General features: G+C 34.5%; 1 protein-coding gene across 1 annotated transcript; it reads right to left on the reverse strand.

Annotated features, from left to right (window-relative positions):
• Positions 1 to 9627: 9627 nt before the first annotated feature.
• On the reverse strand, positions 9628 to 12363 carry LOC18611748 (WAT1-related protein At1g68170-like). The gene is made up of 6 exons (XM_007048168.3): positions 12167 to 12363; positions 11187 to 11303; positions 10536 to 10788; positions 10268 to 10426; positions 9868 to 10019; positions 9628 to 9763 (listed from the first exon to the last, which is right to left on the reverse strand). Exons 1-6 carry the CDS (start codon positions 12361 to 12363, stop codon positions 9628 to 9630), a joined length of 1014 nt encoding a protein of 337 aa, XP_007048230.2.
• Positions 12364 to 15487: the final 3124 nt, after the last annotated feature.

Here is a 15487-nt window from a genome sequence, read left to right on the forward strand (position 1 = left end):
GAAGTGACCACTCCTCCCAAAATTCGGCTACCTTTCAAGGGCATTAATGCCTTATAATGATGGATTGGAAAAGGGGCTGAGCACACGTTCAGTCTTTTCTTGTTCATTCCTTTTTTTTCATTTTTTAATTTATTTCTTATTTTATTTATTTTATTTATTTTGTTTTTTTAATTATATTTCATTATTATTTATTTTTTATTTTTTGAAATAGGTGTCTACAGCAGCATGATGAACCGGGTGTGCACATTCATGATGACGTAGCTGGTACTGACGGAGACCTTGTTCCTAAGGTCGATCCGAATGATGCTGTGGCACGGGGTGTGACCCTTCAATCAGTTGATGCTGAATGAGACCCTGTTCCTGAGGCGGATTCGATTATCGATGCATCAGGAGGGGAGAGGGACCTTCACTTAATCATGGCTGAAAAATAGCATTTTCCTCAGGCCGATGCATTAGTCAAAGCAGCAGTAGAAATGGACCATCTTTCTTAGAGCAGTCCTGAAGCCAGTGGCTCACGGTTGTTGTCACTAAAGTCATCTGATGTCCATCATCGTGTAGCACAAATTTCAGACCCAACTGAGTGAGCACTGGTGAAAATGGCGAGCAAATACAGGGCAAGCTCGTACATCGACCCTTCAATGAGCCGTCGGGATGTAAAGATCACAACGGTCGAAGCATACAAAGCTTTCAAGAAAGACGAATGTGTGAGGTAAGTGCATAAATAACATTGCAAATATTGTTTTTTTAATGAAACATTAACCCATTAAGGCTTTTCTAACTCATTATGTTACATATGCAAGCATAACGTCGGGATCTTAAGGGATTAAGGGGCTGACTATTTCACCACATTAGAGGATCCCAAAGAAAAAATGAGTAGTGAACATATAGACACATGCCTCAACGTACTTTATAAGTGGATGACAGGGTCGAAGTCGAAGCTGTACACTACCCGTGCATGCGTGGTTGACACGATATTCCTCATAAGTTTATTTAAAAATTTTTCAATTCTGAAAATACTAAGTTTTTTATTGCATTAAGTGTAAGCTAAGGTATACATACTTCACAGGACACCATCCATATGCTACACACCTTATTTCCAACTGAAGATGCCCGGTCGACTATGGAAATTTCATATGAGTTACGGGCGTACGTGGAGGGTGAAAAGTCGACATACGACAAAAAATGAGAAGATGTCAATTTCATCCTCGCGCCTTGCAATGTGGGTGGGCATTGGGTGGTAGTGAAGATTGACTTGGTGAGGTGGATGATCAAGGTGGTGGACTCTGCAAAACCTTCGGATGCTAAGGATAACAAAGTGCGAGCGGCTCAGATGACACTCCTTACGACAATTATGCCAATCATCTGCCACTAAGCCAATTATTTCAACAAAACACGTTGAAAGACATGCGATTTGACGTCGATGCCATTGGAAATTCATTTGCCAAAAGCAAAAGTGCATTGGCAGAATGATAACGTCAGCTACAGTATGTTCATGATAGGGTACACTGACGAAATTTTGCAATCGAAATCGATCAGAGTTAAGCAGAATATGATTGCAAATATGCATCGCCAATACGCTTTAGAAATTTTTTCCAACAGTTGTGAGAGAGAACCTTGAACATATCGGCCCTTGTTTGTACATTTTTTTTGTATATACAATTAATTTTATTAATTTTAATATTCGTATATTTTATACATTACTTTTTCTTTCTCAATCCAAACACAGTGCCTTGAAATTAATACTGCAACCACGTGGCGTGTCACCTCATTGGGGCATGGCGTGTCACCCCTGAAAACTAAAACAAGTCAGCGTGTCACGCCAAGTATCTGGTTCCACTCAGCGTGTCACCACAAGATGGGGAGTGTCGTGTCACCCCACAATACTGCAAGAAGTCAGCATGTCACCACCGAAATTTGCATGCACTCAGTGTGTCAAGCCAACTATCTACTTCCACTCAGTGTGTCACCACAAGATGAGAAGTGTCGTGTCATCCCACAATACTGCACGAAGTCAGCGTGTTACCACCAAAATCTGTATGCATTCAGCGTGTCATGCCAACTATCTGCTTCCACTCAGCGTGTCAGCACAAGATGGGGCGTGCCGTATCACCCCACAATATTGTAAGAAGTCAGCATGTCATCACCAAAATCTACATGCACTCAACGTGTCACGCCAACTATCTACTTCTACTCAGCGTGTCACTGCAATATGAGATTGACATATACCAATTACAACGTAATCTCAACCCCCACACCACATGATCAAAAATGCCATATGGCATTTGTTTTATTAGCTTAGCATAATATATTTTTGAGGAATTTTCGTCTTTATATTTTAATTTTATTTTTAAAATATTTTATTTTAATAAAAAATAATTATGATGATTCATAGATGAAATTTGATTGGATAATCCATAAATTTTTTAAATTTGTTTGGTCAAGTCATGTGTTTTAATCTTAAATTTCATATGATATGTTTTTAATTAGTCCAAAATTTCCTCTTTTTATATTTGCATCATTTGAAGTAAACTCCTTGGTACAATATTATTATTATTTTGTTAAGTCATTGGCTTAAAGTTTTATATGGAGGTATTAATAAGATAAAATAAACGTTGTAATTAAAAAATTACAAAAACAAATTGAATATTAGGATTTAGAAAGCTACTAAAGTTAGATGAATTAATTTTATAGATTGTAAGAACATAAAAGGTTAAATCAAATGAAATAGAAAGGAATTAAATTAAATCATTAATTGTTTAATACAAGTCGTAATAAAATGTGAGAAAGGGGGTAACAGTATAGGGACTTCGCAAGTCTATTCAATGTTCAGAACTATGGACAAAATGAAATTAATAATCAAATAATATATCTACAAAATTAATAAAAAAAATAAAGACTCATCTACAAGAGGAAACTAACAAACACAAAATCCAAATATGAATGAATGTAAGATATTGCAAAAGCAAATTGTGACAAAGGTATTGCACATGGGTTACACATTTAGTAAGGTCGTCAAGCTATCTTCATCCACAAAACACTCTACGTTTTCAGACATTGTCCTTCGTATTGGACAGATGTTGTGTGTGTGACTGGTTTGTCTACAACTTGAACATGCTTTCAATCGGCGCTCTTGTGGAGGCACCGATTGACTTGGAGATGCTGTCGAATTTGTGGATGGAACTACAAATGGGGATGGGCAATTCTGTCTGTTATGCCCGTACCTGTTGCATTGCAAACATCTCCGTGCTCAACTGCCTTCATCGGTCGATGGAATCCTTCTCCTCCTAGGTCTTCTCACTTAGCCTTTTCAAGGTGGTGGCAACACGACAATTTGTTTCACATGAAGGGGGATGTCTCACTCACTATGATGCCCTACCGAGAGAATTGACCTCGCATAACCCTCCACCAAAACGGTTGTCTTGTATAGTCAGCACAGAATTCAAAGGCTTCATGTTTGCATTTACTGAAAAATACAGTGATCTCAATGTTCAAGCACAATGTAAATACTATGTCAATTAGGGTTCAAATAAGAAATAAAGATATTCTGACCTTATTGCTGCAATGGCATGGCTGCATGGCAGTAAATCTATTTGAAACTCACAACATGAACACGTTTTCGTGGACAAGTTTACAAGTTCGTCCATCTTTCCGTCTTTAACTTCGAACTCCACTCGATTGATAGCTTTAACCACAAAGCGATGTGCATCATTGAACCATTTGCTCAACTGCTTGGCAACCTAAGGGTTGAGGGGCGTGGTCACCTTGATGGCCTTCTCATACCGATCATGGAACCAACGCTGGAACATGTCTCTGATGAACTCGATCAAAACAATGATTGGCATTTGTCTTGCATGCTTCAAGCATGAGTTAACACATTTCGCAATGTTGGATGTCATCATTTGGTATCGCCTTGTCGGTGAACAAGCACATACCCATCTCTTAGGGCCTATTCTCATAAGGCCAGCGTGGGCTCCCACGTGAATCTGCTTGAGCTAGTTCATATGTCTGTTGAAATCGAAAACCTTATAGCAATCTTGAGCAAGGGTGAAAATTATAGAAACGTCGTCGCGCTTGAACTTGTTTTTAAAGTTTTTCTTCAAGTGGTACCCTCATAAACCGTGGTGCGCTTCTGGGTATGCATTTTGGATATACACATTCGTTCGCATCTTTGCATACAGCGATAAACAGAACACCTTTGAACCTACCTTTCAGATGTGTCACATCAATTACAACCATAGGACTCATTACATCCCTAAACCCCCAAATACAAGTCCCGTATGCCCAAAAACAATATTTGAATCTTTCTGCCTCATCAGTAGCTACTGCTGTGACTGTGCTAGAATTTTTTTGTTCCAACATATAAAAATACGAGGGTAGTAGTTGAAATGACTCATCCGGGGGATTGAAAACAAGCCTCTCCACTTACTCCTTCACTTGCCAAACCTTACCATACAAGCATTCTAATCCCCACTGAACCTTCATCTCACCAATTATGTCTTTAGGTCTCAATGCTACTCCATTAGCCTGAAGCTTGTGTGACATAAGTTCACCAATTATCTTTGCACTTGCGGTTGCAAATCGCCCTCGCAAACCATTGACAGTACACTTGTGTACTTTGTGAAACATCCGAACTTGCCAATATTCTCCTCCTTCAGGTAACTTCGTTGCACGCACACTAAACTTGCATGCCTTGTCCTTGCAACCAACCTCATAACGAGCTTTACATTACCTTTTTACTCTTATCCCAAACTACTCTTTTAGAGCCAACATATTCAAAACTCATTTCAACTCGACCTTCGAGGAAAATATTCTTCCTTTGTATAAGCGATCCTCGGCACATGTCGACTCCTCAATTGTGATTGTTTGGAAGGAGAACCTTTCTGCACCTGAAATTACCCACGTACGAGATATCCCTCTATTTCCCCTTTCCTGATAGCTGTCATGGAGTAATGTACTAGGGGAACGAATCCCATTCTCATCAGCGATGAGGTTATTGTATATGGGGTCATCACACTGAACATCTCCTACATCATCACCTCTAACAGGTTCCATTTCGCCTTCAACATTATTGCAAATTGGAATGTCACTGTCATAAAGCTAGTCCTCGTCTGAACTCTTATCATGCCATTCATCAGGCCCATCATCCAAATTGTCATCAAATCTATCTTCACCGACAGGGAACAAATCCTCATTTCCTTCATATCCTCGAGCGTCGTAGTGTTATCCTGAAGTGTCGCATTCTCATTTGAAAATGCCATTACACCTTGTACAGTTTCACCGATCGTTGCATTTGTTGGACACAAGTAACTAATTGGTTCAATTCACATCCTAATAGGAATTGTGCAGCCAACTGTTCTATGAATGTCGTGTGTCTACCGGGCTGCACAAACTCTTGTGCATGCGTCAATTGCCATTGTTGTGGGTTACGGACCGAATGTTGTGGTATATGTGAAGCATTGTATATTTCATTTTGATTGAGCTGATTACCATGTTGTTCAGCTTTTTCATGTGACATAACATTTGTTTGACGTCCTTTAATGCTGACATACACAGCTGGAACATTCCTCTGTTCTAGCAGAATTAATGCAACATCCTCATCGTCCTTGATAATTGGTCGTGATAGCTCTCCGGGTGTAATGATCAATGCATGTAACTCAATCTCGTCAATTTTTAAATTTACCCCAGCAACATCTTCAACTAGCTTCATCAATCCCACAAACGACAAATCACTCCTAACCCCCCGCATTCGTCACTCACCACCCTTGTAAATGCCATCCACCCATTGATCACCGTGTCTTATCACAAGTCGCACAACTGGAACCCCACTGAAATTTTGAAAACAATAATAATTTTTCAATCATTTAACATATTACATGACATGCCGTGTTCTAGAATTTGTCAGTCATGTTGTAACACGCCATGCATATAACGTAAAATGTGGTAACACACCATGCATGTAACATAAAATGTGGTAACATGCCATGCATGTAATGTAAAATGTGGTAACACGCCATGCATATAACATAAATGTGGTAACACGTCATGCATATAACGTAAAATGTGGTAACACAGCATGCATATAACGTAAACTGTGCTAACACGCCATGCATATAATGTAAATTGTGGTAACACGCCAACGTTGACACGCCAATCCCTATAATTACTGTGTCCATCCTTACACGAACTGGTCTAAGATATCCATGGCGTGTGACATGTCAATTAATGTAATTACTAACTCGTTACATGAATTGTCCTAAAATAACCAATGTCTTAACATGCTAAAATAATGCTAACACGTGTTATAGATGTATGGCGTGTAACAACTCTAGGCAATGTTTCTAATCCATGTTCTAATTTGCACAAAATGTTTCAGAAATTTAAGCGTTGTAGCAATAAACCCAATAACATACCTTGATGTTATCTACACTATAGGGTCTGTTAATCTACGATAAGATGGCCAGATGCCGAGAGATAAACCACAGGCCGATGACGATGGTGCTCAACAAAGAGTTGACAGAGCTCATACAGTTTAGAGAGCTGAGAGAGCTGATGACGCTGGTACTTAACAGAGAGTTGACAGAGTTGAGACAGTTCAGAGAGCTGAGAGAGAAAGATGAGCGAGCTCAAACAGTTGAGCATTTATTTATTTATTTCTATTTTCTCTCTGACGGGAGGGAGATATCGGGACTCCAATTTGAAATGATATTTTCAAGGGCATTTTGGTCTACTCATGCTTATTTCTGGTTAGAAACAGATAACTTTATATGAGTGATTATTTTTAAAATCACTTTATCAGGAGGTCCATTTTTCACAATTTTCTCTTTATAATATTTAGTACATCATCACGTAATAAGTTTACAAGCCTTCTATATATCAACCTAACACAAACTTGAGAAACTTGACAGCAAAGAATTTGTATCTTCAAGCTCAACCGTGGTGAGGGGAAGAGCATTGAACTTGGTTCGAAGTAATTCACACGAAAAGATATTTTAGCTTAAGTCCTGTTGCTTTGCAACTTGGTTGATTTTAAAAGAAATTCAACATACAAACCTGTACGTCTTGTTTGTCTTGTTCATGATTTTGTTTCATATTCTATTGGATTCTGATTCCATCTTGTTTCCTGTTGCTTTTCATGGTGACCTTTCTTTGTTTTTTTTTAAAGTAAAAATTTTATTAGTTTTAAAATCTTACATGTCATAACAAGACTTGAATCTTATTGATAAAAAAACTTTTCTTTGTTTTGTTCTTGATTTTTTTCATTTTTTTTATAAGAGTTCAACAAAGAATAAAAAGCTAAAACTATCTAACAAAATTAAAAACTCCTCGACTCGTATACTAATGGTTACATAAAGTAGTCAACTTTATTACCAACTTGACGGCAGATTAATCAACTTTTGTGTGTGTATATATATATATATATATGTGTGTGTGTATATATATTAAAATAATTTGATCCATAATGTGGCATGTTGGAGTTTGTTTTTTGGAAGCATCCAATCATATAATGGCAAGTGAGGGTAATTGAAATTTTTAAATTAACTATACGTGCAAGTCTATCTTTATAGTTGGTATTCTTCAAGACCACGGTAGACTCACATTATTAGGACAATAATCTACTGTTACGAATGTGAATATTTTGTTTGTCAACAACATATGTCTGAAAGCTTTAATTTAATTCAAAATCCTTTTTTATATTTGATTTTCATGAAAATTAAAAGTTATGGTTCTTTATGTAATTTAAATTAAATTTTTTAATTTTTTTATTATAATCTAGCATGTAAAGAACCTGTGGAAGGTATTCCTTAGGCCATTATTTTAATACATGCAATTTGGTTGTTGTGGTCTTGGAGAAACATGAATTTATTTGATAAATCTTTTATTTGGCCTGCCAATGCGACAAAAGAAGTTTGGACAAAAGCAAAGGAAGCGTGGGACACATTGGGTAGAGAGAATATCACAGACTGAAGCAGGAAGTTTTAATTGCATGGGAGAAGCCTAAGAACGGGTATGTAAAACTGAATGTTGATGGCAGTGTCAAGGGACAACCTGGGCTGGCTGCTTCTGGGGGTGTGATCGGAGATGAGTATGGAAATTGGATAGCAAGATTTTGTCAAAGAATTGATATTACTTTTTCTTTAACAGCTGAGCTATGGGGCATTTATCAAGGCTTTATATTGTGTCGGAATAGAGGTCTCAGGAAAATTCATGTGAAAACTGATTCTATGTTAGCTCTACAAAAAATTTATTCTCAATCTGTTAGATCTGAATGCTTAGTTATCGAAAGGGATTAAAGAGCTCCTTCAATAGAATTGGGATATAACAATTTTTTACGTATATCATGAAGTCAATAAGTATGCCGATTGGATAGCAACACATATAAAGAACTTAGAATTGAGGTTACATATTTTCAACTATCCACCACATGGTATTGTTTCTTATTTATTTGCAGACAACCTAAGCATATCATGGCTTAGGATGATGTAATATTTTTTTATCTTTTCCTTTATATAAAAAAAAATAAAAAATATGAAAAATAAAAAAAGTAAAAATATTGAATATTAAAAAAACATAATTTTAAGATATTCCAAAAAAATAAAGAAACAAAATGGAATGAAAGGAGTAGTTGATTTATTATCAATTATTAGTATATATTTGTAAATATATATATCTATATATATATATTCTTGAGAGCCCAACTTTTACAATTATAATTTCTTAGTAAATTTTCATATTAGTGGCTTTAATTAGCTAAATTCTAATCCAATTCAATTGTTCCTTTTGTTGGCTTTAAACCCCAAGTAGTTGTCTAATAAATCTTTCCTACTTTTTTAATTATTATAAATACTGCAGACACGTAAAAAATTTGAAATACTATACATTCTATTTGAGTATGGTCTTATTATATGCAAATTACTTTTCTCTGGACTATATTTTTTTTAAATTTCTTTTAGCACGCTTAGTTTTTAAATTTTAATTATTTCCTGATTTCAAGTGTGGCTGGAGACTCTATTGCCTTTTTCTTTTGCTTTTTTTTTCGGTTTCAAAGACATACTTGGGTTTGAATCCTAAATCACTAATAAGTTTGGGATATTCTTGCAAAAGATTAGATATTTTGGACTTGCACAAATTTTGATAGCCCAATTGTATGGCCGTGTTCAAACTTACATATTTTTTTTATTTTTTCAATGGACTTTTTCTCAAATTCATATGTGCTTTATAGGCCCCATTATTTTGGGCTGTGTTATCTCTTCATCTGTAATGCATAATGAGCCCAAAAGTAAATAACTATTTTTTGCATTTAAAAGAAAAAGAATTCGAAATTAATTTTTTTAAGTTGTATATATGCAAATAATTGTCATTTTTACACAAGGAATTATCCGGTCATCAGCATATACTATATATATGTCTCACTTAGTACTAAAATATGCAAATACATCCAAAAAAAAGTTTTCAGTGATCTAAAAATGATAACCTACTTTGATCATTAGTATGATGAAATTAACTAATAGTATTATAAATTTGAACGGTATAATATAATTAACTTATGATAACTTTTCGAAATTTTAACATCTAAGTATCATGAAATTAACTTATGATATTACTATAAATTTAATTGGTATTATGAAATTAATTTAAAGTAACTTCCACGACTTCAGAATCCATTGAACGTAGATGTACTAATTGCGCTGAATTCTTGATCTCTTTGATTTTTCCCCATAATGCAACATATACTCCTCCCATTATCAGCGCTGAACCTATAATGCTGTTATATGAAAAGGAAACATGTAATCTAGTTAAATAGAATTGCAAGAAAAAAGAAATTTATAAAGAAATAATGCTAATTTAAATTCAATTCGAGTTGAAAACCTTCCTAGATGTAGCCTCTCGTTTAAGATCAAAGATCCGACAATGGCGACATATATAAGCGCAAAAGGGTTGAAGATGGATACAAATAATGGCCCCTTCAACCGTATACACCAAGTCATAACCACAATCATCAGTCCTGTAGAGATAGAGCCCTTGAAACAAGAGTTGAGCCAGAGGGGATTTTGTTAGGAGAAAAGATAAAAATAATTATGTATGTATAGACTATTTGGCAATGTCGACTATAGCTATGTGTGATCACAAATGCAATTAATGTCCTCAATCTCACGGTTGTAATCACTTTCATATCTTAATTTACAGCAATCTTAATGCCAAACTAGATCATATAGTAGGCTTTATATTACTTGTGTTAACAAAAACTTCGGCTCGGAACTACTTTTACCGTGTAAAAAACTGTGAAAAGCCTAATATTCCAACCAAGCTTCCATGCAGACCAGTTCCTGTCAGTAATTATAGCGTAAATTGTCGCCTGAATCGACGCTGTGATGCTCATTAGAGCTGTACTTGAATATTTGCAAGGATAACTTTCATTCATCTTGGCCTGTGAAAATTAAACAATTCCTAGCCATCAGTAAATACCTTGTAAAAAGATAGTTGAAGGCCGTTGACAGTCATTAATTATATCAGATGAAAGCTACTAAGAAACTTACTTGAATTATATACCAAATTGCATAACATAAGCAGGCTACTAGAGCCAGCACTGAACCTAGAGCTTGATTACGAAGCGAAGGGTGTGCCTCTATGAGATGATCCTCGTCATATTTAGCCAGGTTTATACTGGTTGACCAAAGGCTAATCTCTCGGCCTTTGTAAAAGGTAAGAACCATTGCTCCACCTATGCTCAGGACAGTGCCAACCAGCTTGGCCGTACCTTCCAATGTTCTGATTGCCAATCTCTCCAACCTGATAGAAGGGAAAATTAAGGAAATTAAATCTAATTTTTATTTTTTACAACACGGTGCAAACTGTAGACATAACAATTGTAATGATGAGTACATCTCCCGAATATTAATCAGAAATCCATGATTTAGCCTTGCGTGAACCAAAAACTCTCATATATATACACAAATCTCCTTATCAAAGTAAAGTACGAGTAAATGGTTCCTTAAACTCAACAAAACCCTTCAGTCAACCCATCTTGGACGACTATTCCTCTATCCTTGACAAGTAACATCACGATTTTTTTTGATTTTATCAACTAATGGTTTCATTCTACAAATGATCTTGAACTAAATTGGCTAATACTTTTTTTGGTTAATAAAGATTAAAATAGAATCTCCCTGAAGTCTTGGAAAAATCACCTTAAAGTAATCACCAAAATGAATGTAGCAGCAGGGATTAGGTTGGACATGGCTGTGGCAAATGTTGCTGATGTTAGGGCCAAGCTTCCAATGAATAAATTCTGCCCTAGTGCTCCCCTGCAACCAAATTTAAACTTCATATTGCTAGTATTTCTTAAGCTCTAAGGGTCGGGTCAAAATAAAAAATTATTTTCTCAAATAGATGAGTTACATATTCTTTTTTTTCCTTAAAATATTAATTTCCATTAAAACCACTTAATTTTAATATCATGATCTTACCCAAACAGACCCGATAAAAATCCTTGAAAAGCTATCTTCCATGTCAATTTTGCTTTACTCTTCCTGTAAATATAGAATTGAAATACACAAACATTGAAATGCTGTCCAACTGCAAATGTCGTTCTTGTTAATATTAACACTATCATCATAAAGGATGCAGGACAAAATTAAATGAAGATATATAGTCAACTCATAACAATCATTAAGTATCCTTCCTAGGTTTTCTTAGATTGACAGTAACATTGTTGACTTATCTCCCAAAAATGAATTCATAAATTTTCAAAATTCATTTATAATTTGACAACAGTTAAATACTTACTCTGTCACATTATCTTTATGCATCTTTTTTGTTTGGGATGTTTTTTCTCTCTTTTTTTTTTTTTTTAACAAGTAATGCTATTTTTTATAGTTCAATTTTTTTTTCATTTTTTTTACTTTTTTTTACTTTTTTATATTAACGTTGGGTATCAATAATATAAATGATTTAGAATTTTTAATATAAAATATACTAAAATCAATTTTTTTAAGTTTTATAAAATATACTGAAGGCAAATATTTAATGACAGAAAGATTACAATAACTCAAACACTGATTAATTTGTTACTCAGTAAGTAGTACTAAGACATTGAAAATTGTGTTCCCATGCAAATGACACTAAAATGGGTAAAAAAAATGTAAGAAAAAGTATATATAATAATTACCTCTCTAATATCAACGCAAGTGGAAGTATAAAAACAGTGGCAAAGATAAATCTGTAAGAAATGAGTACCCTCATGCTCATACCGTCAACCACAGCCAACTTATACATTACATTTACGCCAGCTAATACTGCTTGAACCAGCAACATAATTACCACTGGTTTAAGCCCCTGACCAGGATTACAAAATTTCGCACCCATATCTAATGTTCGAAGAAACTTGAGAATATGATAGCATAAGTTCTCTCTCTTTTTCTTTTATTGCGAATAGTGTTCTTATATACGAAGTACTCAGAAAAATTAAAAAGAAAAAAGAAAAGGAAACAGTGTGCTATACCACTGTTTCCAGAGGAAACCAATTAAGAAAAATGTGAACAATTGGAAAGTATTTTCCACCCTCAGATGTTACGTGTGCTGCATGCATGGACTTGCAAGCACCAGGATGGAAGTCACTGTCCTTCTAGGGCCATGTGTTGCCATGTAGTGTTTGTTTGTTACAATGTTTATCTTGCAGAATTCTTTTGATTGGAAAATAAAAATCCAAACCCCATGCTTTTTAAAATAAGATATCTACTTTGTGAAAAGGATATCTACTTTTTTTTTTAGCAAATCCAAACGCATTAAACATAGAGGAAAAGCAAAGAAATCACAATCTTTTTGGATAGTTAGTGTTTCTTGTCACCAAGCCTCTAGCTTGCTTCAATCCACCTCCACGTAGTGTACAGCCCGATCACACAAAATAGATAATGCAATCCGCAACATTTATTGGCATTTCATCGATCTGGATACTGTAAAAAGATATTTACTTTTTATTAAATTAAAAAGTTTGATTAACGGGTATTTTAAATACTGATTAGGGATAAATTTAGAAATTGTTTTTACATTTAATATATTACTATTTTCACCAAACCCAATAGAAAATAATATATTAATGCTGATCAAGCTTTAGAATCTGGCAGTGTGTTGGCAATTTCATTCCCTGGTGTTCATCGTTCATCCTCCTTTCTCTGTCATTTTCGTTTTCTAAATATTTTGGTTTTTGGGCCATTTATCCCGATTTGCACATATGAGGTTCTAACCTGTCATTTTCATCTATTAGAGGGCCCAATTTATTTTGGGTTGTTTTATTTTTTTTTCTTCATCATTAATGCGAGAAAGAAAAAAGAGTTTTTTTTTTTAAAATAGATTCCATGCATAAGATATTTTTAAAAATAGATCTCTTTATAATTTTAAGTATTTTTAGCTAAGAGAATTAAAATTTGAACAAAATTACCCTTAATGAAATCGATCCATTTATTTGGCTCCGCATCTCAACTCGAAACCTATTAACGGGTCAAGTATGTTTAGGTTTGCGCCTCAAACCGACTTATATTCTTTGAGCTTTCCTCGCCAGACTATCTATCTCTAGAGTATTTCATACCAGAGAGAAAAACGTTGAAGCATTTTGAGTATTTTGGAGTAGTTTTTGATACACGAAGAAAACCTGTAAATATTTTGAGTATTTTTAAGCATTTTGGAGTGATTTTTGATATATGAAGAAAAACTTTTGAACATTTTGAGCATTTTTTGTCAAGTAGGCATATTCATTAATTATATTGTTAAATGGAATAGGGTGTATCGTTTGAAGTTGTTAAATAGAATTCGGTAGTTTTAGTGATTTTTGGAAATTATGTGACTAGTTTTTAGACATTGCATGACTGACTTTGGACATTGCATAACTGACTTTAGGCATTGCGTGACTAGTTTTTGATAAGGTATTACGTGACTGACTTTGGACATTGCGTAACTGACTTTGGGCATTACTTGACTAGTTTTTGATAAGGCATTACGTGACTAATTGATAGGCATTGCATGACTTATTAGTAAGGCATTGCATGACTTATTATTAAGGCATTGCATAACTAGTTAGTAAGGCATTGCTTGACTTGTTAGTAAGACATTGTGTGACTTAGGCATTACTTAAAAATTAATCACACAATGCCTAAAAACCAGTCACGCAATGCCTAAAACCAATCACGTAATGCTTAAAAATCAGTCATGCAGTGATTAAGTCACGTAATGCCTAAAAATCAGTCTCGTAATACTTAAAAACCATTCTAATCAATTTCAACTCCTTAACTTTGGGGTTCTATGAATAAACCTATAAACTCAAGAACCTAAAATACATACCTTTTTTTTCTTTGCTAAGCTATGAAATTGTGCATTTCATAAAAAATAGGTTACAAAACTCCATAACTCTCCAAAGCAAGACAAAATAAATTCCTATCGTGGGGCCTTGCTCACTCCCCTTATGCAAAAACAAAATATACTCCCTTTACAAAATATTCCTTAAATAATTTCAATTCAAAATTCCATAAAAACAATCAAGATCCCTAGCAAACATGCTTAACAATCATCACAATCCTAGACACTATAAAATCGTGAACCACCATAAGACCCATCAAACATACTTTAGCTATTTCTTCTCCTTGAGCCCATCATCTTAACCAATTTAATCCAACTCATCAACATAGGCATCTCCGTCGCAGCACACGTTTCAAAGCAAGTCATCACCAGAAAACATCCAATTACCAAATTCATCATGCTGCCTACAATCACCATAAAAGAGCAAAATCGCTGTATATCATCCTTGAAAACCCCAAGATCCATTATCTAAAAAAATAAAACAAAATAAAAAAGAGCTTGATGTCATCTCTAGATGGCGAGATAGACAGTATTTGACCAGAGAAAAAAATAGAGATTTAATTTTAAAATTTTTGTCTGGATGGCGGAATAGAGAAAACTGAAACCATTTTAATTTGTCTGAAACTATTTAAAGGGTATTGTTGTCAAGTCATGCCAAAAATTGACTAAAAATAGTTAAAATTATAAAAAAATAATATTTTTGAATTGAGTTTATGATAAAGGTTATTTCTCACAATTTCCTCAAGAAAAAACCCAAAATAAGTTTAAAAAATAGAAATATTATAAAAAACAAGTTAAATTAAAATTTCAATACAATCAATATATTGTAAGGCCTTAAAATTAGCCACAGTTACATTTGAAATTCAATATAATCAATTTCTATCAATAACAAAGGTAGTCCTTATTACTCACATGTGTTATGATAACGTTACAATAATAATTATAAGTTGAATCATACTTAGTTGTAGTATAGTGTAGACACCTAAATAAAAAATTTTCAATTAAATTAAATTAAATAAATAAAAAATAATAATAATATAAAAAAAAATGGGGGATGGCTGGGCGTACGCCCAGCCATCCCTTCGCCTTCCCATCCCCCACCCACTACGCGTGATGGGGGGTTCTGGCCACCAACTCCAGG

This window comes from Theobroma cacao, chromosome 1, assembly GCF_053813885.1.
Source record: "Theobroma cacao isolate CCN51 chromosome 1, ASM5381388v1, whole genome shotgun sequence".
Taxonomy (NCBI): domain Eukaryota; kingdom Viridiplantae; phylum Streptophyta; class Magnoliopsida; order Malvales; family Malvaceae; genus Theobroma; species Theobroma cacao.